The following is a 23109-nucleotide window of genomic DNA, read 5'->3' on the forward strand; positions in this document are numbered from 1 at the left end:
AAGTCAATCTTTCTCCATCTTTGAAATTACATCATTAAGTATATGTTAATTCATTATTATTTTACTGCTGGATGCAAGTTATTTTAACATCATCTCACTGTTTAATGAACATGATCTCACTAATACATCATTAATGAACATACATATTAATAAATTGATCTACCATTGTTGCACATATATTATTTGGACATGAACCACCCTTGGACACATTTTTTTTGGAAATGAACTACCATTGGACATATATTATTTGAACATGGACCATTGCCAGACATATCTTATTATGTTGAACATGAACCATGAACCGCAACTAGATATGGACTACTGGACTCATCTCATTGTTGGACATTTGATACCTAATTAATTATTTTCTAATATTGGACATCACTTAATATACATAATAATAACATATCAACTCACCATCTAATCAAAGCTATCATGCTAAGCATATCATTTATCTATTTCAACCATTATCATGATTCTAAGACTATGGGCTTCATCTATTTTGTGGGCTTAAAAATACACCGGAAGCCATTGGTTTATGCGGCCCAATGTCGAGTTCCGAGTTAGACTCCCTAAAACAAATCCGAGCTTAGCAAAGTCACACTTCCAGCAGGAGACATGTGGCTCCGCGCAAAAACTGCCCCTGACACTTGTTAAGCAAAAGTTAAGGCGTATGAATATCGAATGGCTTATAAAGATCAAAGAAGAGGTCACTAAGCAATTGAAAGTAGGGTTCATCAAACCTGTACACCAAGCTGAATGGATAACCAATGTTGTGCCTGTACCAAAGAATGATGGAAAAGTAAGGATGTGTGTGGATTTCAGGAATTTGAACAAGGCTTGCCCTAAGGATTATTTCCCTCTTCTCCACATAGATGTCCTAGCAGATAATACAGCTAGTAATTCCTTGATGTCTTTCATGGATGGTATCTCAGGATATAACCAAATCAAGATGGCTCCTAAGAATATGACTAAGATCACCTTCACCACAGAATGGGGGATCTATTGCTACACGGTAATGCCATTTGGGCTCAAGAATTCGGGAGCAACTTACCAAAGGATGGCCACAACTTTGTTACATGACATGATGCATAACAAGGTTGAGGTGTATGTTGATGACATGATCGTGAAATCCAAGGATAGAGAATGTCACATCATTAACTTTGAGAAAATTCTTCAAGAGGATCAAGGAGTATAGGTTGAGGTTGAACCCCCAGAAATGTTTGGAGTAATAGCTAAGAAATTGCTAGACTTCTTAGTAAATGATAGAGGGATAGAAGTTTACCCATCCAGGGTCAAAGCCATATTTGAGATGCCTCCTGTGAAAGACCTCGAAAGTTGCCTCTAAAAAAAAGAGAGATTTTTGGAGTGCTTTTTAGGGTTTCTCTCTTTTTGGGTAAGTGGTATTGGGTCGCCGCTTACTTTTTTTAAAAAAATAAGAAAAACTAAATACATGACTAAATTATCTCTTCATTGATTGAATAAAAAATTACATATTTGGAAAATTGAAAAATTACATGGCTTTGGGTCCTAGTTACAAACTACCAAATAATTACATGCCTTTTTGTCCTAGTTACATTCTACCCAAAATAAAAAGTAAAGACAAGGTTTAGATCTACTTAACCAAAGACCTAAATCCGGAGGCTAGGTTACAGAATGAGAAGGTGTTAGGTACCCATTCCACTCAGACAGAGTCTGGTCTTCTAGACTCTTGTGACCAATGTACATTTTTATGCATGTTATGAATGATATGTTGAACATGTGAAACGAAAATTAAATAACACAAATTTATTTATGAATGAAGTCTCTTTTGATTTTGGTTTATTAAAAATATCATATCTGTTTTGTAGCGTATAGAAAAAAGTGGTTTTTGGAGATAAAAATTCAGATCTGTGTTTATTACATAAAATAAAGTCTTTTGATTTGAAAAATATCAAATCTGTTTTTGAGAACTAAAAAAATGGTTTTTTGGTTTGTAAAAGATCAGATCTGTTTTATGATAATAAAAAAATGGTTTTTGATAACAGAAAAATCAGATCTGTTTTGTATATGTTTTAAAAGAATGAAAAAGATTTTTTAAGAAGAGAGTTTCACTCATAATATGAATTTATGCAATCATAAATTAAACAAAACAAACACAAACACAATCATGTTTAATCTTTTTCTTTATTTTAAAAATCTTTATATGTTAAAGAAAAATCAGATCTGTATCTAAGAAAGATACAAATCAGTTTTTGATTGAAAAATTCAGATCTGCATCTTATAAAGATGCAAATTTGTTTTTGTTTGATGAAAAATTCAGATCTACATCTAAGAAAGATGCAGATTCATTTTTAATTGAGAAAAATTCAGATCTGCATCTAATAAAGATGCAGATCTGTTTTTATTTGAAAAGAAATTCAGATCTACATTTAAGAAAGATGCAAATCTGTTTTTGTCTTAAGAAAAAGAATTGTTCACATGCAGATTATTGGAATTAAGAAAAAAAGATCATAACAATTGCATAAAAACAAAATCATGCTTTATCAAAACAAAGAAGCATAAAAAAGATAGGGTGATTAAAAACAACCTCTTGCATGAGCACTCCTTGTTCTTGAGAGGATGTTTTAGGGTTCAAAGAAACTTATTTAGTTATCTTTGAAACCTAAAAACCCTAATTTAAGCAGCAAATCTCAGAGAGGATCAGCAAATATCAACAATTTGAGAGCCTCAAAACATATGCCTCTCAAAGCGTCGAAAAAAAGAGGTGCTAAATCATGAGACCTAACCTCTATTTATAGAGGCCAGAAGACTCTAAAAAATAGCTTTGATGTGTAGAATGCGAATCGGGACTCATCCTTTTGCAAAAAGATCGAAAAGGGTGTGCCTTATCGTCACTCGAAGGGCGTTGGGCCAAAGCCCAAAGGGGGAAATTCGGCCCTTTTAAAGTGTCGTTCGGCACTCCAAAAGTGCCTAATGGGCTCTTGAACACCGAATGTTTTTCCGTGTTTGGGTGCGTTTTGGACTTTCCTACTAGTGTTTTTTGATCTGGTCCCGGCACCTAGACTTGTTTTCATCCTTAGTCTATGATTATTTTATCTCTTTTCTAGATAATTCATGCTTTTTTAGGAACAATTATCTTGTAGATAAATACCCTAAAATAAATCTTAATAAAGTTCAGATTATCCACAATTTTATTGTTATCCAATCATCCATTTTATTCCTATGCATGCATCCCTATTTTAAACACTAATTATCAACCAATCACAAAATTATTTAATTAATTTTAATTATCTCACCAATCATAATTAATTTAAATTAATCATGCGTGGTTGACTTTACCTAGACACAATGCATATTGACCGTGTAACTTGATCATGCGATATCTTTTGATCCAATGGTCCGATTTGGAAATTGGACACACCATTATGACCGCTAGAATCTCAAGATCATTTTTATGATATGCAATGAATGAATTAATGCATGTAATGCAAAGACAAATTGATGCATGTAATGCAAGAACAAACTGATGCATGTAATGCAATCATGATTTTTGGGGTACGTTGATAGTCATTCAAGTCATTCTTCTTGATTAAATCATGGGTGCAAAATTAAGGCCTTGTTTGGATTTTTTTTCATCACTCATCACTCCTCACTCAATTTCCATCACTCATCACTTAAAATACCCCACCCCGTTTGGCACTATCATTCACTTGTCATCACTTAATATTTTTCAACTGTTTGTGGGCCCCATACCTGTCACTTGGTCAGAGCAAACTGTTTTGCGGGCCCCACCATTTTATCTTTTCTCATTTCTCCTCCTTCACCCCTGTTACTCTCCCAAAACACAAACCCGAACCCTGTTTCAACCATAATAACAAAAAAAGCAACAACAACAACAACAATAGTAACAACAACAACAACAAAACAGACCTGAACCTAGCTTCAACCACAATAACAACAACAACAACAACAACACAACAACAACAACAAAATGTGGCCAATCAGACAGCTAATTCCACCTCCACCTCAACCAGCGATGACGACGACCTAATACAAAACCGATATGGTGACGACAAGCGGATAAGCATCATGATGTGGCGGATCAGATCTGAAAGGTGGCGGATGAGGACCCGGCCCACTGCAAGATCTTCGTCCATGGTTTTGACTGGGACACCATGCCGAAACCCTAATCGCCGTGTTCAAGGAATGGGTATTTTGAAACCCATTCATGTGGGTATTTTGAAACCCAAAATCCAAATCCAAACCCATCCTTACCCGGTCATGGAGTGCAGCTTCAAACCAAAAAAATTATGTAATGAAGAACCAAAAAAAAAAAAAAAAAAAAAAAGAACTGCAAAGATGAGACAAAAAAAAAGCTTACAACGAAGAAAAAAAAATTTTGTGATGAGATAGAGGAAAAGAGATGGTCTGAAGGATGGGCTGTGTTAATGGCAGATGGGTATGGAGAGAAGAGAGTGGCTTGGGAAGAGAAGAGGAAGAGGAAAAAAAAAAAAAAAAGAAAGAAAAGAGATGGTTTGAAGGATGAGATAGGACACAGTAAATGGGGGCCACCATGTCAATATATTTACGGAAATGCCTTTGAAAACAGAGTTATGGAAACTGAAAACAGCTAAAATGTATTTTCAATTTCCATAACTCATCACTCAAAAACTGGAAACAGAGTTATGAATATCCAAATGGACTTCTCAGTTATGGGTCCCACCATTTTTGAGTTTTGAGTTATGAAAACTCAAAATCCAAACAACCCCTAAGTGTCTACACCTCCACCCAAGAGTGAGAAAGAAATAAGGGGATTCCTAGGTCGACTACAATACATCAGCCAATTCATCGCCAAACTCACCTCTATTTATGAGCCCATCTTCAAGCTCCTAAGGAAGAATGAACCCCACACATGGAACGATGAATTTCAGAAAGCTTTTGAACTTGTCAAGGAATAACTCCTTCATCCACCCATCCTAGTGCCTCCATAGCACGGGCAGCCATTACTACTATACCTTTCTATCATAGGAGATGCGGTTGGGAGCATGCTTGCACAAGAATATGATGATAAGAATGAGAGAGCAGTGTACTATTTGAGCAAAAGAGTCCATGATTATGAGACTAGATATATCCCTATAAAAAAGTCATGTTTTGCACTCGTATGGGCCGTGCAGATGTTGAGACACATCATTCTACCATTCCAGATATGGATAGTAGCCAGAATGGACCCATTGAAGTACCTATTTGAGAAACTCGCTTTGAGTGGGTGATTGTCGAGATGGTTGATCCTATTATCAGAATTCGATTTGAGGTGTGTGAAAAGAAAAACTATCAAAGGAAGCGTGGTGTTAGATTTTTGTGCCAAGAACCCCATAAAAGGAGATGATGGAAAAGAAGATTTCCTAGATGAGGATATTTAGGATATTGAACTAGGGGCATGGAAAATATACTTCGATGGAGCTCTGAACCAATATAGGAATGGGATAGGAGTACTTTTGATCACCCCGATGGATCCCATGTGTCTTTGGCTGTCAAATTGAACTTTGAGGCAACTAATAACATGGTAGAATATGAAGCTCAACCCAAGCCTTCGAGCCTCTAGTTCTTCTGATTTTGATAGGATCAAATATACTATCATCCCTAGAGTTTAGATTCAATTTGCAGATGCCTTGGCTATCTTAGCCTCCATGGTTGAAATACCTAAAGGCGTATGGACATGACCCTTAGAGATTGGGCAGTGCTATGAACTATTACACAAGGGGAGAGCTGAGTCTTTAGTCTTAGCTATAGTAGAAGAAAGGGTTCCTTGATATTATGACATCATGAAATTCTTGGAATTGGGAGTATATCCTGACTGCGTCAATAAGAGAGAACATCGTTCGATAAGGATAATGGCTATGCAATACATCCTATATGGAGGACAGCTTTATAGGAGGTCTTATGATGGTATACATCTCCATTGTTTGAAGAAAGAGGAAGTCGATAGGGTTATGGAAGAAGTTCATCAAGGGATTTATGGTCCTCACATGAATAGGAGAATGTTAGCCAAAAAAATCCCAAGGATGAGATACTATTGGAATACAATGGAGACTAATTGTGTAGACCTTGTAAAGAGTTGCCATAACTGCCAAACACATGCAAACTTGAATCATGTGTCGCCTAGTGAGCTGTATAGCATGACCTCTCCTTGGCCTTTCTCAGTTTGGGGCATAGATGTGATTGAAAGGATAGCCCTAAAGGCTTCGAATGGACACGAGTACATCCTAGTGGAGATTAACCTCTTCACCAAGTGGGTGGAAGCAGCCTCCTACTTCGTATTGAAAGCCAAACATGTGGCTCAGATCATAGAAAATAACATCATTTGCCGATACGGGGTACCACAAGAGATCATCTTGGATAATGGCTCCCACTTTGAGGGAGAGGTTCGAAAGATCATGGACTTGTACAACATTGAGCATCACAAGTCTTCTCCATAAAGACCACAGACTAATGGGGCCGTAGAAGCAGCCAATAAGAACATCAAGAACATCCTAGCCAAAATGGTAGTAACATACAAGGATTGAGCCGAAAAAACTTCCATTTGCTTTATGGGATTATAGAACTTCTATCCGTGCATCAATTGGGGCAACCCCTTACTCTTTGGTCTATGGATGCAAGGCAATCCTTCCCATTGAGGTAGAGATACAATCTTTGAGCGTGCTAGTGGAAACCAAGTTCCTAGAGGAAGATTGGATGAAAGAAAGATATGAACAATTGGCTTTGATAAATGAGAAAAGAGCTAGGGCACAACACCTTGCACAAGGGTACTAGAAGAGGATTGCTAGAGCATTCAACAAAAAAGTGAAATGTAGAAACCTTAAAGAAGGGGACTTAGTCCTAAAAGTGCCCAAAGATGAAAATTTTGATCCAAGAGGGAAGATGAAGCCAAGATGGTTTGGGCCTTTTATTATCAAGAAAATCATGTCAGGAGGTGCTATAAGAATGATGGAGAAGAGATGCATCGCTCAATCAACATGGATAGGCTCCAAAGATATAACATTTAAAAGAAAAATCCTACTAGGTTGAAAATCTAAAAGGGCAGCCTAGGAAAAAATTAAGGCAAAAGAACCCCGTTAGATTGAAAACTCGAAAGGGCGGTCTAGGAAAAAGATATGGGAAAAGACCATGGGCATGGCGAAAATTCTTATAAGGACGCCATGGGTAAAAATTACATGGCATGAGAAAAAGAAAAGAAAAAGAAAAAGAGAAAATAATGACAATAAGCAAAGATAATAAATGGATGATTCTCTTATTGCTCAAATTAAAAGATAATAAATTGTTTCCATAGAGGATTTGGAACATTCCAATCCTTTATTAAAATCAAAAGAAAAGACTTGAGAATTATAAAGTACAGAAAAGTAAAATTTTGGGTATATCAAGGTAATCAGTTAGTCCTCTTTCTTTTGTTTGACCTCTTGTAAGCTTTTTCATTTATGGGAACCCACTTCATGTCAACCTCTAGCCATTTCTTGTACCCCGAAGTTGGATGAAGGAATTGAGGAAAACAAATGCCTTTGGTCACCCTCTGTTGCGGCCAAGACTCATGGATCCTGCCCAAGATCCTATCAATAAATGCCAAGGTATGGAAGGAACCATCATCACTAGGAGCCCCTTGACGGTCACCAAATTGCCTTGCAATGCAACATGTAGAGTAGTAAGAGCAACAGTGAAGCCCAACCAAAGGAACATAGTTATCCTTAAAGCTGCGATTGACCATGCTTGAAATGCACCACCATTCCACTACCCACTAAATGTTTGTGACATCAATGTGCTTCATGAACTAAGTGAACTCATTAAAACCCATCTCAGTGCGTTTGGCCTACGGTCCCGATAGTGCTTAGGGAGATGTTGAATAGGAGGAATAGTGGGGAGATGAAGCAATCGAAGCCTCTCATATAGCCATATTTAGGGGGAAAAAAAGAGGAGAGAAAGAAAAGAAAAAGAAAGAGAGGTAAAAAGAAAAAAATGATGACAAAGATGATATAGAGAGCCTCGATGGGTTGAAAACCAAAAGGCAATCCATGCAAAAATTAGAGGGATCCTGCTAGGTTGAAAACCTAGGAAAAAATCAAGGATTATACCTAAAAAAGGAGAGGGCTCCCCGTAAAGAAATTTGCTTCCTTCTTATGAAATGCATTTAAACCATTGAGAGTTTCAACCAAGATCATGCCCGCAAGGTTTCCACCCCTCAGATTGCTAACCACCAAGCACATTCTTTGATCTATGCGAGCTGTCTTTTGTACCGAGAAGTATCTTGCAAGGATACATAAACAGAAAGCATTAAGATAGTGGGAACATGGCCTGCTGGTCACAGGAACAGTTAGCCAAGAGAAGTATGCAAAAATTGAACTGATGTTCAACTTGTCAAACATGCACCAATGCTGCGTCGTGTCAAGAGAAACACCCAAAAGAGCTTGGACTAGGGTAAGAAGATCCCCACCAATAGTAGGAAGGATAAGAGTGCTGACTTCGAGTCTCCCATGATTGCACTAAATTCTTCAAGAGTGGGGCATATCTTCACACCATTGAAGTGAAAAACATGCTGAGTAGGAATCCAAAAGTTGGCAGTAGCACGAAGGAGAGGTTCCTCCACCTTGATTTGGTGATATGGGAAGATACAAGAGAGACCAAAAGGAATGAGAGCCTCTTTGAAACTAGGGCCAAGCTTTTTGATCCATGCTGAAACTTCTAAAGGAGAGAATTCTGCCATTGGAAATCCTTAAAGAGTGTTTTCTAAGCTTAAAATACGTTTGGTTGCCCCTAACGGCTATTTTATACTTGAATAGGGGGTGTCAAGTCCTACGTATGCAGGCATGCGTACGCATACGCATGAAGGGAGGTAGAGCTGAGTTCCTTTTCCTACTTGGAGTGTGATTCCTCCACCAAGACCCCTCCCATTACTCCTACAATTTAAGGGACTACTTAAGGCACACTCATGCTCAAATTTTCAAGCATCAAAGATCAAGAAAAGCAAAATTGCATAAAGTTGTGCAATTATCCCCATAAGTTGTAAATTAAGTACATGTTCTAAGCATAAATGAAAAAAAAGAGTTCTTAAATACAACCCAATGTCTCAAATAAAAGATAAACTGCAGAAATACATGCTAACAAAAAAAAAAAGAGAAATATGTTATGTGTCTGGGTTTGTCTATCTGTCTGTTTGTACGATCACTAGAAGTGCCTCTTCCTTGGCTGGTAGCTAGAAGTCGCCTCTAAATCTCCACCACCATCACCACCACCATCATCATGATCATTGTCGTCATTATCATCACTCGTGTAGGCAAACCCTCCAGGACCGTAGATCTGTTGGGAGTACTTGGTCATCTCCAACTTGAGGTTCCCTGTAAGCTAAACCAGCTCCTCATGCTTTTGTACATTGGGCTGAATTTTTGAAGGAAAAGGGTGTTAGAACAAGTGTTGGGATGAAAGAATAGAAAGAAAAGAGACAAGAACGAAGAAGACTCATTGCTCGTGTACCCTCAAGAAAAGGGTAGCCTATGACATTTGTGGTGTGGCCCACCGGACACTCATGAGCAAAGCCATCAAGACCGTAGACATAGATTGACCACAGTAAACGAGAAGGGTCAATGGGAGCACCAGTAGCAGGGCCAGTCTGACATGAGTATCCCATGTGAACATCATTATGCGAAGCAATGCAAAGAAAAGGAAATGAATAAGAAGGGGAGAACATATACTGCATGAGTGAGGGAACTCATAAGACGAGTATCGTTGAACTCCTCATAGTCCAGCTCATCCGAAACCGTTGGGTATAGGGGATGCCACTCCTCCATAATTGGTATTCCGTATCCGTCATGGAAAGTGGGGAAAGCATAAAAACTGGAGGGTCCATCGAAACCAATGGGGCATCCTCACCCACCAACTGGCAACGTACCATCTCCACCGGGTAGAGCACCCTCAAGCCAGCCCCATCGGAACCTGTGGGGTATCCTCACCCACCAACTGGCAACGTACCCTCTCCGCTAGGTAGATCAGTCCTTCCATGTAAGTGCGCTATATTCATGGTTCCTGGACCATAAAAGTAGGTGGCGACTCCTTATTTCTCCGCCCCAGTCCACTCAGCCAAGGCGTACTCCCCAAACCACGTGTTGTGCCCACAATAGAAGCATATTTATACTACATTGTGTGCATGATCATTGCGGTGTGATTGCTTTAATCCATGTTAGCTAATGACATTGGTTTCTCCCATGTATGCGACACACATCAATGTGTTTGATGCTTTGGTGAGCTTCAGCTTGCCCTAGTATGAACATATTAACGCGCGCCATATACACAGGTATGAAACCTTGTTGGTGCACCATAGCGCATCAAATGTGAAACTCTTCCGGATTTTTACTGTGAAAATGGGGCATCTTTTTGTCGTATTCTCACAATTAAAGCTTGGTGTGAGAATAGTGTTTTGTGTGCTATCACGCACCTAAGGCGAAATGTTGCTGGATTTTCGTTGAGGAAATTTGACATTGATTCCAAATGTGCTAGCAAAGCATTGATAAGGGCCACACCCCTTTCCAAAATCACGCACCTAATCAAAATTTATTCATCACAGTCATCCTATTCAATCGCCTATTGTCTATGCATAATATCTTTTCCACATGGAAATACACCGTTGAATATAACCCCTATTTGGAACTCAAAAGTATCATGATAACCAATCTACATTATATCATATCAAAATCTCAAATCTTAGAGAGAATTAAGTCAGCCATTACTTCCTTGTCTACTATCATAACCATACAATACTTACATAAACCCGTCAACCATTGTTTCACTTAATAAGAGAAAATAAAGAGATGATACCTGACTTAGTTTCCTCATCACTTTGCCCAGTAATAGCAAACAATTGTCCTTGGATTTTTGGCCGTTGATTTACATCATTAGGCTTAACCATCGGCTCATTCTTCAAAGCTGGGCAATCTTTGATACGATATCCCATTTGTCCACACTTAAAACATGCCCCACTTTCACAATAGCAAACACCGTTATGCTTTTTACCACACTTCGAACAATTCTCTATTACTTGTTGCACCACCTTAGGCTCTAGTTCTATTGTAGTCTTCTTTTTGAACGGTTTGTCATTTTCATTTTCTTTTTGAGATTCTTCAGACTTGGATCTCTTTTTATTTTGATCCCGAATTTTCTGATAGTCTTCACACTCCTCAACAACTTTTGTCGTCTCCACTACCTCAGAATAAGCCTTCAATCATAAGGCTGCCATCCTAGTTCTGATACTCGGTCGTAGTCCCCTTTGAAATTTCTTAGCCTTCCTAACATCGTTAGACACAACATGAGAAGCAAATCAAGCCAACTTAGTAAATTTAGCCTCATACTGTAATACCGTTTTGTTCCCTTGAATGAGCTCCGTAAACTCCACTTCTTTCTCATCCTGTACACTTTCTGGAAAATATTTCTCATAAAAAGCATCAAGGAAAATAATCCAAGTCAATATCTCATCTTCCTTATGTGGCAAAGTCTTTTTAGTGGATCTCCACCAATGCTCTGCTTCCCCTTTCAGTATAAATGAAGCAAAAGAGAATTTTTGTACCTCAATAAAACCAACCACATCAAATATTTTCTCCATTTGCTGAGACTTTTCTCTATTAGAAGTCTCCATTTTCCTAAATTGCTCAATGGTACATCCTTCAATCTTAGCATCTTTGGGCTTAGCTGTTCCACTAGTACTAACATGTTTTTCCACCACCTCAGCAAGACTTCTAATAGCATTAAAAACACCCTTAAGGTTTTCAGGATTTGGCTCAGAACTAGAAGGGGTAGAATTGCAGGGTGGCATTTTCCTATAACCAAACAAACAACACTTTAGAGTTGGATAAACCTCAAAGAAAAATCATAGTATACAAGAGATACTAAAGCTTTTACTATTCTTATGATTCTAAGCATACAGTCACATAGCTTCTAACAATTATCAAACCTATAAAATGCCTATTGACTATCCAATGATTCAAGCCTATTCTTCCACATCTTATAAAAAAAACATCAGAAGTCCTAATTGTCTACAGAATCATAACCTAGAGCTTTGATACCAACACTGTCATGACCCAAATTCATGGAACATGAATTTAGATGTAGGACAAACTTGCTGAACTTATATAACTAAATAAACATAAATATCCAAAATAAATTAAAACTCCAAAGAAACAATACTCTTAAAAACAAAACCTCTTACAAAAATCTAAACTCCACAAATTGGAAATAATCTCCACTATATAAAACATGAATTACAAAATAAAGGTAACTAAAACTCTATAAGTCTTCAAGTAATACTGAAGTCGCCTACAACTTCCACGCTCTACCTTGCACCTTACAAAGTGATCCAAAGGTTTTATATTCCCAACTACACTTTAATTTGAAAACAATAATTGATGGGGTGAGCCACACATCTTGTAAGTAATTATACAGAATACACAACAGGATAGAGTCAAGCAAAGCACGAGTATTTTGATTTTTCACAAACTCATTCAATGATATCAAAAATAATTATTCCAAAACGTATAATGAATCACTTAATACATATGTAATCACATCTTAAAATCATTAGAAAACACACACACACACACACACACACACACACACATATATATATATATATATAATTGATTAGAGCACAGTGTCACATATACACATCACATGTTCTCACATACAATCCTGTGAGCAGATACCAACATCTAACCCCTGCTAGTAAGGGATCAACACATATTCTCACATACAATCCTGTGAACAGATTAACTTATATATCTGATCAATTCTAAAAACACTCATTTTGAGTCACATATCACAAAACAACATATATACAAAATAGAATATTTTTCTTAATATTAACAATTATTCCAGATATATAGAGACATATCGAATATCACAATATTGAATTGAAACAGAATCAAAGGGTGCTTAACTCCCTTAGGGAACAAATAGGAACCGAGGAATTATATAAGTATTTTACAATTCTTGAGTAAATCTGAAAATTCAATTTGCTAAAAGAAACATTTTAAATACCATTTGGAGAATAGGAATATGACTTTGAACTCACTTGGTTTTAACAAATTTAAAGAACAAGAACCTTTTTAGAAAACTTACTTTGAAACTCAATTATTTTATGAAAATAGTTTAGTTTAGAAATCATCTTTTAAATGAGATTTGAACATTCAAAACATTATTTAAAATTCAAAATTTCTCTTTAAAACATTATTTAAAAGTTGAAGTTTCTCTTTAAATGACATAAAGAAATGCATTTTGATAAACTTTAGAAAACGTAAGCTTAAAAACATTACTTTTGAAAACTTTTGACTTCTAAGAACCTAATGAACAAAATTTGTGCATATTATGCATATTTACTTACAGCACTTGAATCACTCTAAAAGTCCAGTCAAAACAACCTCCAAAAATCCTCAAAACACTCTTAAATAGGACCTATAATCAATCATGGGAATTACTTAATAACCTCCACAAAAATATAAAGTTAATCGAATTATACAAACTGACTCATTAAGATTATACTTTGTTCAACTAATTAATAACACTAATGCAAGGAATCTCTACCCAAAAAGTTTCCTTGACTTTATCAAACTTTAGAGGCAGTAACCAATATATTGTAAACTCAGGATTTGATATATGCCCCAACGGAAAGTAAACCCTTATACATTATTTAAGCTTTATAATCTTGACTTTTGTTCTAGACTACAAGCTGTAGGGACCCTAGGATTTAATATATATAGATATATATAACCCCAAAGAAATGTAAAAGCCATGTACATAATCAAACTGTGTAACCTATGGCTTTACTCTAGCAAGTTTTGTAATCCATGGCTTTATCTAGATACACACCGTGGGCAACCTAGGATTTAATATACATATAACCAAAAGGAGAAGTAAAGCCATATACATAACCTTTTTCAATTTACAACTTGTAATAGAATGCACACAGTGGCTTTGTTCTTAAATGTAATCCGTGGCTTTATAATCCCAAAGTAAAAAAAAAACATTAAGCCAATCTAATCTATATAACCACCAGGAATCGTAAAAGCCATGTTTTCCTTGAATTATGATTTGCAATCTAGGAATTAATATGTATATAACCCAATGAAGAACGTAAAATCATCTACACGAATTAAGATTTATAGTGTAAACAATCCCCTTTTAAACAATCTACCCATCACTACCGATTCCATGACAAGGTTCTAACTTTTTAATTCTTTGATTCTAACAAATGAGAAATCATACCTAGAATTCTTTGGTTGTCTCTTTAATTAACTCCAAGGAAAGAATACACCTCTTACCCTCCTTAGTGATGAATCCCTTTCTATGAAAAACCCTAATTTATCTCTTCATCTACCTTATATTTGACGCATCAGAGATGTGGGCTTAGTGGGGTAATGGGCTGTAGTTTAAAACCCACTTAAACTTTTCTCTTTATTCTTCAAGAGGTCCATAGAACATCTTCCTCTTTTATTTATTTATTTATTATTTTAATTGCTGCACTAAATTGTGTGCACTAAAACTTCAATTTTCTCACCTATTTGTAGCACACTAAATTGTATGCACTAAAACTTTAATTTTCTCACCTATTTGTAGCACCACAAAATTGTCTACTTCCATCTTACTGTGCACACACATATAGTACCTCAACTTTATATTAAAAATTACAAGGTACGGTGATAATCATAAAAACAAAGTTGGGGTATTACAAAAGTTTTGTAGCATTTTACTAAGATCGTAACTAGGACCAAAGCGATATAAACTGTCTACCAATTATAAACTTGATGTAATATGAGATTCAATGAAATTCAGATTTTAATTCATTTTTCTTATATTTTGTACACTCTTTTGAAAGTTACCAATCTCCAGATTTTAATTCATTTTTCTTATATTTTGTACACTCTTTTGAAAGTTACCAATCTCCGTCTCTCATAGATTTTTATGTTGAGATGGATGAAATTAATAAAGAAGAAACCTTGAAAAATTTAGAGAGAAAAAAGAGAGATAGGAAATAGGTGTTTAGAGAAAAAATTCAAATTAATTTTAGGTTAAACTTATTTGAAATTAAAATTTTTATAATAATAAGTGGTTAAGGATCATTTTGTGAATGACCAAAAGATAAATCATAGCTAAATAAACTTCTATTACTTAGAAAAAAATAAAAAATATATAACATAACTTATTAAATTATTCAAAGAAAATTTTGTCAAGAAATCATTTAAATTAGTTATCAAATATATGACATACTTGTAAATATGATTTTTACAAAAACAATAAATTCAAATTGACATATTAAAAATAAAATGAAGTAGAAAATGAAAAGGAGACAAACCTTTGTATAATTTTTTGTGTAATTGAATATTACTCTCATACTTGTGGACTCCATGTTATGGTTTTCTCATATATAGAGGTGTGAAATAATGTAATTATTATTTGAATGATTATTATGATTTATTGATTATAATTAATTAAAAAAAACTATTTAAACCTAATTTTTTTTCTTTCTAATATAATGGAGATGATGCAATTGATTGTCATTTAAAGTGATTAAAATAATAAAGATATCACATACTCATGTTAGTCATACATTAGTACGACTCTTTGTTTGCCAAGGTAAAATAATTAGATATATAATATATAATTAGATATATAGATAATTAGTTAGATGTAAATGAAATATATTTGGAAGGTTTTCTTAAAATAAATAAATAAATAAACCATTTAAGTCGTGGACAAGATTAGAGCCTATTAATGTTAATTGTGCTGAAATTATTTTCTAACAAATGACCTCTGCTCACCATTTCATTAATATCTCTCATAATATTTTAAATCTGTGAATGAGATTAATTTTCCTAGAAACTAGACATCTGGGGCTTCAATTTGAGCACAAGAACGAGACAATTCCAATCATAATTGAGGAAGATATGATTTTTTGAATTTGATTCTATAGGCTGTTACAATAGTCACGGGAAAACCGATTTTTGCTTGCTCATCACTCCTACCAATCTCTACATTTAATGCACCAACTTTCCCACCCAAAGTCTGAAATAGGGTCTAGGTTCATGATTCTTTTTGATCTTTTGTTAACCCTCATTAAATGACATTCCATTCTTATTTTTTCCACTACTACTATATAAACCTCTCATCTCCTCCATTCCAAAGCACACAAAAACCTCCTCACTCTCCCTCTCCTATCTCTTCTTTTCCTCCACCCTTAGGACCTCCATCATAAGTCTCCTCCTCTACCGTATGGATCTTGCATGAAGGTATAATCATTTTCCCTAACTTGTTTTTTATGTTGGTATGATGAGAATTTAAGATTAAAGCATGATATTAATTATTTAAATTCCATTGAATATATTTGAATATTCTTAAATGTTCTTATGTATTCTTCACATGTTCTTGGTTGTTCATTACATGTTCATGCATAACATTAGTTTTGATCTTAAATCCACATTAAAAACATGAAAAAGATGTTTGTTTAATAATTCTTTCAAATCCTTGAATCTAGAATATCACCATCCACACACATTCATTAGAATTTATTTTTCGATCCAAATGAAATACTAAATAAATTGAATTAGGGTTGATCATATGCGTACACATTAAATTCAACATGCAAATTGATTGATAACATATTGGATGATGTAATATGAATGTTGGCCCCATAGTCTAGAAGACCGGTTTCACCGGGTAAGGTGGGGTGCCTAACACCTTCCCACCTTATAACATAGCCTCCAAACTTAGATTGAGGGTTGATAGATCAATGTTTATTTTTGTAATTTTCAATTTCTAGATTGTAAATAGGAAATAAAGTCATGTACTTTATCTTAGATTGTATCTAGGACCAAAGCCATGTAATTTCTTATAATCAATGTAAATTCATTTGCAAATCAATAAAATAAGGAATTTTTCAATTTTAGTTTTTTTTTTTAATTCCAATAATTAAATAAGTGACGACTCCATTGTAAAACCCTTAATCTAAAGGAGAAAATATAATCACCAGGGTAGTTGGTAAAATTCATTATACTTGTAACTGCTTGATTGTTAATTAGTGTATTATTGGGAGTGATGACCTTAAAATCATCCGATGGAGTTTTTTCCTTGCGAGGTTTTCCCATTTGTCAACAAATCACCATGTTGAATTTATTTTCCGTTGCATTTAGTATTTTTGGTGATTTGTTAGTGCCTCCACGACTTGCATGCAATTAAATCTAATTAATAAACTTAAGTAATTGAATTAATTAACCGAGGTCAAGCTATCTTAACCCAACATGACAAACCCAAATCCAATTACATGGCCTAGATAGGATTGTGGGTGGCGAACCAATAATAATAATATATATTAATTAGTTTATTATTTCATTATACTGTATTCTTAAAAATTGTTAAGAATACAGTATAATGAAATAATCTGGATGGGTTCCAACTTTCACACACTTGGACTTTGACCCTATATAAATTGTTAAGAATACAGTAGAATGAAATAATATGGATGGGTTCCAACTTTCACACACTTGGACTTTGACCCTATAAGAGATATTGTGAGATTTGAATGTGAGCAAAGATGGTTTTTATACAAGATCCTTTCTTTTTTGCCTAATGATCTTAATATCTACTATCACAATAAGCTACTACGTACGTACTGCATGTGCTCTCTCCCTAGCTATTTTCTTCTAGTGATAAATGAGATTTTTGCTCGTCTTGGTTCTACGTACTCGACCCTTTTCCCCACTGCTTTTGGAATTAGAGTCCCTTGCCCAAATATAGAGATTCCCCTCTGATTCCTGAATTGGCTCTAGACGGTGTGAGCTCTGTAGAACCAACACTAAATGCTTCACAAGGAAAATATCTTAATTTGCTAAAGTTTTTAGTTGGGTAGTCATGGATGGATGAGGATGACGATGACGTCTGTTTTCTCGGATTTTATGGCCAAGGTTCACCCTTGGAGTTGGTTGTATGAATTATTTGGTTCCTGCTGCATGACTAATTTTTTTGGTTGTATTTCTTTGGGGATTTCCTTGGTGGCGGGACTCAATTCTCCATGGGCCACCTATATGTGTTAATTTTCTCTTTCCATACCCTTCATTGCTTTTTATCGTTCAATGCACCCATTCTTGGGTCTGCCAGGCCTTAGGTATTTCTTTACAGACCCACAGACCTCATTTCTATTGGCATGCGTGTTTCTTCTTAGTTTTGGGTTCAGACCCCTGAAATTTTGGATATCAACAAATTGTAAACCAAACTTGATATAAAATTAAACCAATTTTAAAAATAAAAAAATAAAAAAGAAAAGAAAAAGAATTGAGTTAGTTTTGTATATATCAAAGCTTGATGAACCAAATTTGTGTTTTGCGAAGCATCCCTTCAAAACCATGCATGTCATATAGATTTATTCGAGCCAAATTGAATCATATACATTTAAAATAACTGGTAATTAAGGTACTTCCGAAATATCATAAATACGTACTTCCCTCTCTCACATGAATGGTGGGTCTCACCATGAATTTAATTAGTAGAATCCACCATTCATATGAGAGAAAAAAAATATATATTTATGGTACGCCGAAAGTAGACAATAATTTTCCGATATCCATGACCAAGCAAGCAAATGACTAGCTTGACTCACAGTACAAGCAGCATTAAATTAAAGCAACCTTTTCTATCCTCACCAATTCAAATATGAAAGAAACAGCACATTGGTTACAAGGCAGGGAAAATAAATATTCGTATCCTCCTAAACAAGAGAAGAAAGAAAAGACTCGGCTATGTACAAAAAAAAAAAAAAGACATTGAAGGATCATATATCATATATGATCATTAATTATTTACCCAGCCAAAAAGGCATCAACCTTGTCATTGACAGAGGAAGATAGGAACTTCATGCAAATAGGAGCTTTAACACCGGAAAGAGCAAGAATAGCAGACGGAACACCCCACAAAGAATCACCACAGATGAGACCTGATGCCACAGCCGGTGCAAAGTCATTGGCCTTTTGCTTGTTCTTCCTTCGCCACAAGTAGAGAATCAAGCTCCCAAGACACATGTCAATGGCGAAGTATGCACCAAGGTAGAATGGGATGGCCATGCACATTGGGCTTGGAATAAACCTACAGAGCCCGTACTTTGTTTCATAACGTCGCAACAGCTCGGTGAGTATATTCGTGGCAATTGCAGCACAGAAGAATATGATAGAGAGTTTGACACAATTTTTGGGAAGGGAATCAATACCCTCGACTCCAAGAAGCGATATTCCACGGTACATTAAGCCGTAAGGTGCAGGATACGACCCTTCAGGGTCTCCAACTGAGTAAGCTTTGTAGAAAAACCAGAAGATCAATGGTGACATGATACAACCCATGGCTGTGCCAAAAACCTGGCTAAAGAACATAGAACGAGGAGATGCCAAAGTGAGATAACCAGTCTTGAAATCCTGCATGAGATCAGAAGCTGTAGAAACAATGCTCATCATTACACCACAAGAAGCAAGGCCAGCAATGACACCCCCATTGTCAAGTCCAACCCAAGAACTGAAAATTATGATAGCAACTTTGCCGTAGTTGGAGGCAAGAGACCAATCAGTAAGACCACAACCATAGGCATTGCAGAAGGCCAAAACCGGGGCAATTGCATAAGCAACCAATACATGGTACCATTTCAATTGGTGGAAGATGAAGGGAACGACAGTAATGGATATGGCTGCGAGGATAACATAACCAAGAAAAGCTACCCAATTGGGAATCTGATCTTTCAAGAACGACTGCGTACGTCGTTGCTCGTCGTAATTTACAATCTCTGTGTTTGAGTACTTTTGGCCAATTTCTTGAGACGATTGTTTCTTCTCAGACTTGTGCATTGCTAGACTGGTTCCAGTTTTGATTAGCATGTAGACTACGTGAAACAGACCATCACCAAGCATCATGGCAATGGCAATAAAAACCTATCAACACAAACAAGAAATTATGAATACATATCACAAGACAAGGGATGAAAAATCATTATTTTCATATTTATTTAATATTCATTCACTAAAGAAAAATAAAAACAAAAACTAGTAGTGCAAGGAGCAATTAATACCCTATATCCTTGAATGCCATGGAGACTGCTTTCACTTGTTTCAGCACTATACCAGTCACCTTTCTTCTGCTCAATCAATGGCCACATGACTCCCCATGAGAGTATGGCTCCAATAAGCAAAGAAATATTTACCATGTAAGGGCAAATTATTCCAACACCAACATATGTTGATGAGAAATCAAAGTAGAACCTGCGAGCCATACAATTAATATTATTTAATGAAATTAAGATTCTTGTAAGTTCTTACCATGGTTAAATGATTAAATTTATTATTTTCTTATAGTTTAAGTTTTTGAATTTAAGTGATAATCTTTCTTTCTTTCTTTCTTTTTTCTTTTTTTTTTTTACAAAGTGATAATCTATTTTAATATCACAACAAATGGTCTTTAAGTTCAAACTCTAATTCCACTCTACCTTCCATTTAAAAATAAATAAAAAGTTTAATGCCAATGTAATTTATCAACTATAATAACATTTGTTTGAAAAGGCACTTAATAAGAATGGTCTTGAAAGGAATGGTATTAAACCTCTTGTCATAGGCTTGGAGACCAAATGTAGGGAAGCTTGAAAACCCACATCCATCGGCAGCAACAAAGAACCACTGGAAAAAGGCAAACACAAAGCTAAAGCAGAAGGTTTTAAAAAGCACAGCAACTTGTTTCCTGTATTCAATTAAAAATAAGTGCATTAGCAGTTAATCATAGCTTTAATTAAGATCGCAAATGTAATAAGTTGCATGTAAAAAAAAAAATTAAAAAAAAAAAAAGCAAAACATTAATATAGATGCTCACTTTGCTAGCTTGGCTCCTTTGGGTGTATGAAAGCTATTGATGAGATATGCAGTTGCAGTCCCACTTGGGTATGTTAACTTGTACCTTAAGATCATCATCTGTGGGACATTCATTTTGAAAGGTTAAGGGTGTGGAAAAAAGATGAGACATTAAGCTAGCAATGATTATATCAAAATATATGGTAATTAGAAATTTTGTTAAGGAAAACCAAACTAGGATTTATTCAAAGTGTATTTTCTAACCTTTCTTAGGGGCACAATAGAGAATAAGCCAAGGAAGCTCACGGCAAAGAGGAAACCAATCATCCAACCTAGAGAGAGTTGCTTCACGTTGTTTGGGGTGTTTGCTCCTTCTGCTTGGCCAGCCACAATTGGACTCATCCCTAGCATATAACTTGCAGTGCCACCTAATAATATGGGGGAAAAATTATACATTAAGAATGAGATAATTTATAATGCTAGCTTTTAAATTATTAACAAGCTATAAGCAAGAACAACTTCACTGCAGAGTAGGCCATTTCACAGTCGATTACCTGAAGATTCATATTTCATGAAATGCATAGAGATGAGTTGGAATAGTTAGGCTGAGAGAAATAAAATCTCTGAACTTCATATATGAATCATACACCCAAAAGTTGATCTTTAATTCTATTGTGAAATAGAGTTGACAATTAAATTTCATTAACAATATATATATATATATATATATATATATATTACAGATAGGCGACTAAGAACGTCTTCAACTATATAACACCAAAGATTATCCCAAAAAAAAAAAAAAGAACACTTTATTTTTGGCAAGTAACCAAAAAAAAAAAAGTCCATGCATGGGTTGGAAAAAGTAAGTTTTCAACTTGAAATGAAATCTAACCGAAATCTCAAATGAAAACATTAGCAATAGTTTCAGATCTAAAATAAATAAAGTTAGAAAAACATACTGCTAAAGGCGATCCCGGAGGATGCAACAACACATGTTTGAATAACAGTGTTTTCTTGCCTAGTGAAGGGTTGCTTGAGGAAACCACATTTTTGAATCAAGGCCGTATAACTCCTCAGAATGGCAAATCCCAACAACCCAGCTGCAACGTTAAGGGATGGTATGACACCAGTAGTTAAATTAAGTTTCATCACAATGAAGATGAACACAATGCTCAAAATAAAACTGGTCACCATGGCCCTTATTGTTATCTGTTTTGTCCATGGTGGCACAGCAGTGTCCTTGAACGCCTCCTCCACCATCACCCTTTGATGCCCACCATCACTTTTCTTGTAATCATCTTCATCGTCATGATTAAAACCATCTCTTTCTCTCTCCATGCCTCTGTGTGTGTGTCTCTCTCTCTGAGTGTTTTCCTTGGCCAACACTGAATCTCAAGGAGGAGGCGTTGGAGTAATAAAAACAAATATAAATATAAATATAGTATGGAATAATATATATATAGCTTAGCTTAGATAAGACAGAATTCTAAGGAGGTTATCGTATGGATGAGATAGTTTCAAGTGTAACCGAGTCAAGCTGTCATGTTCTGTAATTCAATCAAGTTTGACTAGGTTCGGGTGAATCTTGGAGAATCTGGTCTGGTGTGGGATTAATTAAAGAAAAGAGATTTAATTCAGGTCAATTTTGGTCAATCATAGAATCGGTTGACACTACTGGATTCATTCATGTCATGTAAGTAAGACCAGACCACCTGTTTTTTTTTTATGGGAACCATTTTTTTTTTTTTAATAGTAAGTACCTACGTTACGTACTACCAACAAATTCTTTCACCTACTTAATGGGAATACAGTTGAGTTGTAATACTAATCTCTCGACTTGGGGAAGATTCTGCCAGATTATGAAATTATCCTTTTATATTTTTAGGAATTATATATATATATATATATATATATACTTGAAGCTTTTCTTTTTTCTTTTTTCTTTTTTCTTTTTTTGAGTAAGTAGTTGAAGCATCTAGATTCAAAAGGACGAGAAAGTTTTCATTTCAAAAAAAGAAAAGAAAAAAAAGACAGATTAATTAATAATTGTATGCACAAGGAAGAAAACATTTAATATTATCAAATCTATACATATATATATATATATATATATTTTGATAAAGTTGGGAGAAAATCCAATTAGATTTCAAATTAGAATTCAATTAGAATCTAATTTTACGTCACAAGTTTTTTTTTTTTTTTAGGAAACAGTAATACTTATTAGAACACACGA

At 35.3% G+C, this 23109-nt stretch overlaps 1 protein-coding gene across 1 annotated transcript; it reads right to left on the reverse strand.

The window, feature by feature from the left end:
• Nucleotides 1-18597: 18597 nt before the first annotated feature.
• LOC115982074 (probable metal-nicotianamine transporter YSL7) lies at nucleotides 18598-22274 on the reverse strand. Its single transcript, XM_031104575.1, has 6 exons — nucleotides 21836-22274; nucleotides 21138-21301; nucleotides 20896-20993; nucleotides 20632-20766; nucleotides 20105-20294; nucleotides 18598-19967 (listed from the first exon to the last, which is right to left on the reverse strand). The coding sequence occupies exons 1-6, from the start codon at nucleotides 22212-22214 to the stop codon at nucleotides 18855-18857; spliced, it is 2079 nt and encodes a 692-aa protein (XP_030960435.1). The 5' UTR covers nucleotides 22215-22274; the 3' UTR covers nucleotides 18598-18854.
• Between the last annotated feature and the right edge of the window lie 835 nt (nucleotides 22275-23109).

Source organism: Quercus lobata, chromosome 3, assembly GCF_001633185.2.
Source record: "Quercus lobata isolate SW786 chromosome 3, ValleyOak3.0 Primary Assembly, whole genome shotgun sequence".
Taxonomy (NCBI): Eukaryota; Viridiplantae; Streptophyta; class Magnoliopsida; order Fagales; family Fagaceae; genus Quercus; species Quercus lobata.

What these genes read in the sequence shown, in the direction of transcription:
- LOC115982074 (XM_031104575.1), bottom strand. Translation starts at nt 22,214, where the DNA reads ATGGAGAGAGAAAGAGATGGTTTTAATCATGACGATGAAGATGATTAC. An exon ending in CTCCGGGATCGCCTTTAGCA is followed by an intron (nt 21,302 to 21,835) that starts GTATGTTTTTCT and finishes CCATATTATTAG; the next exon opens with GTGGCACTGCAAGTTATATG. An exon ending in CTCCAAGCCTATGACAAGAG is followed by an intron (nt 20,295 to 20,631) that starts GTTTAATACCAT and finishes TATGGCTCGCAG; the next exon opens with GTTCTACTTTGATTTCTCAT.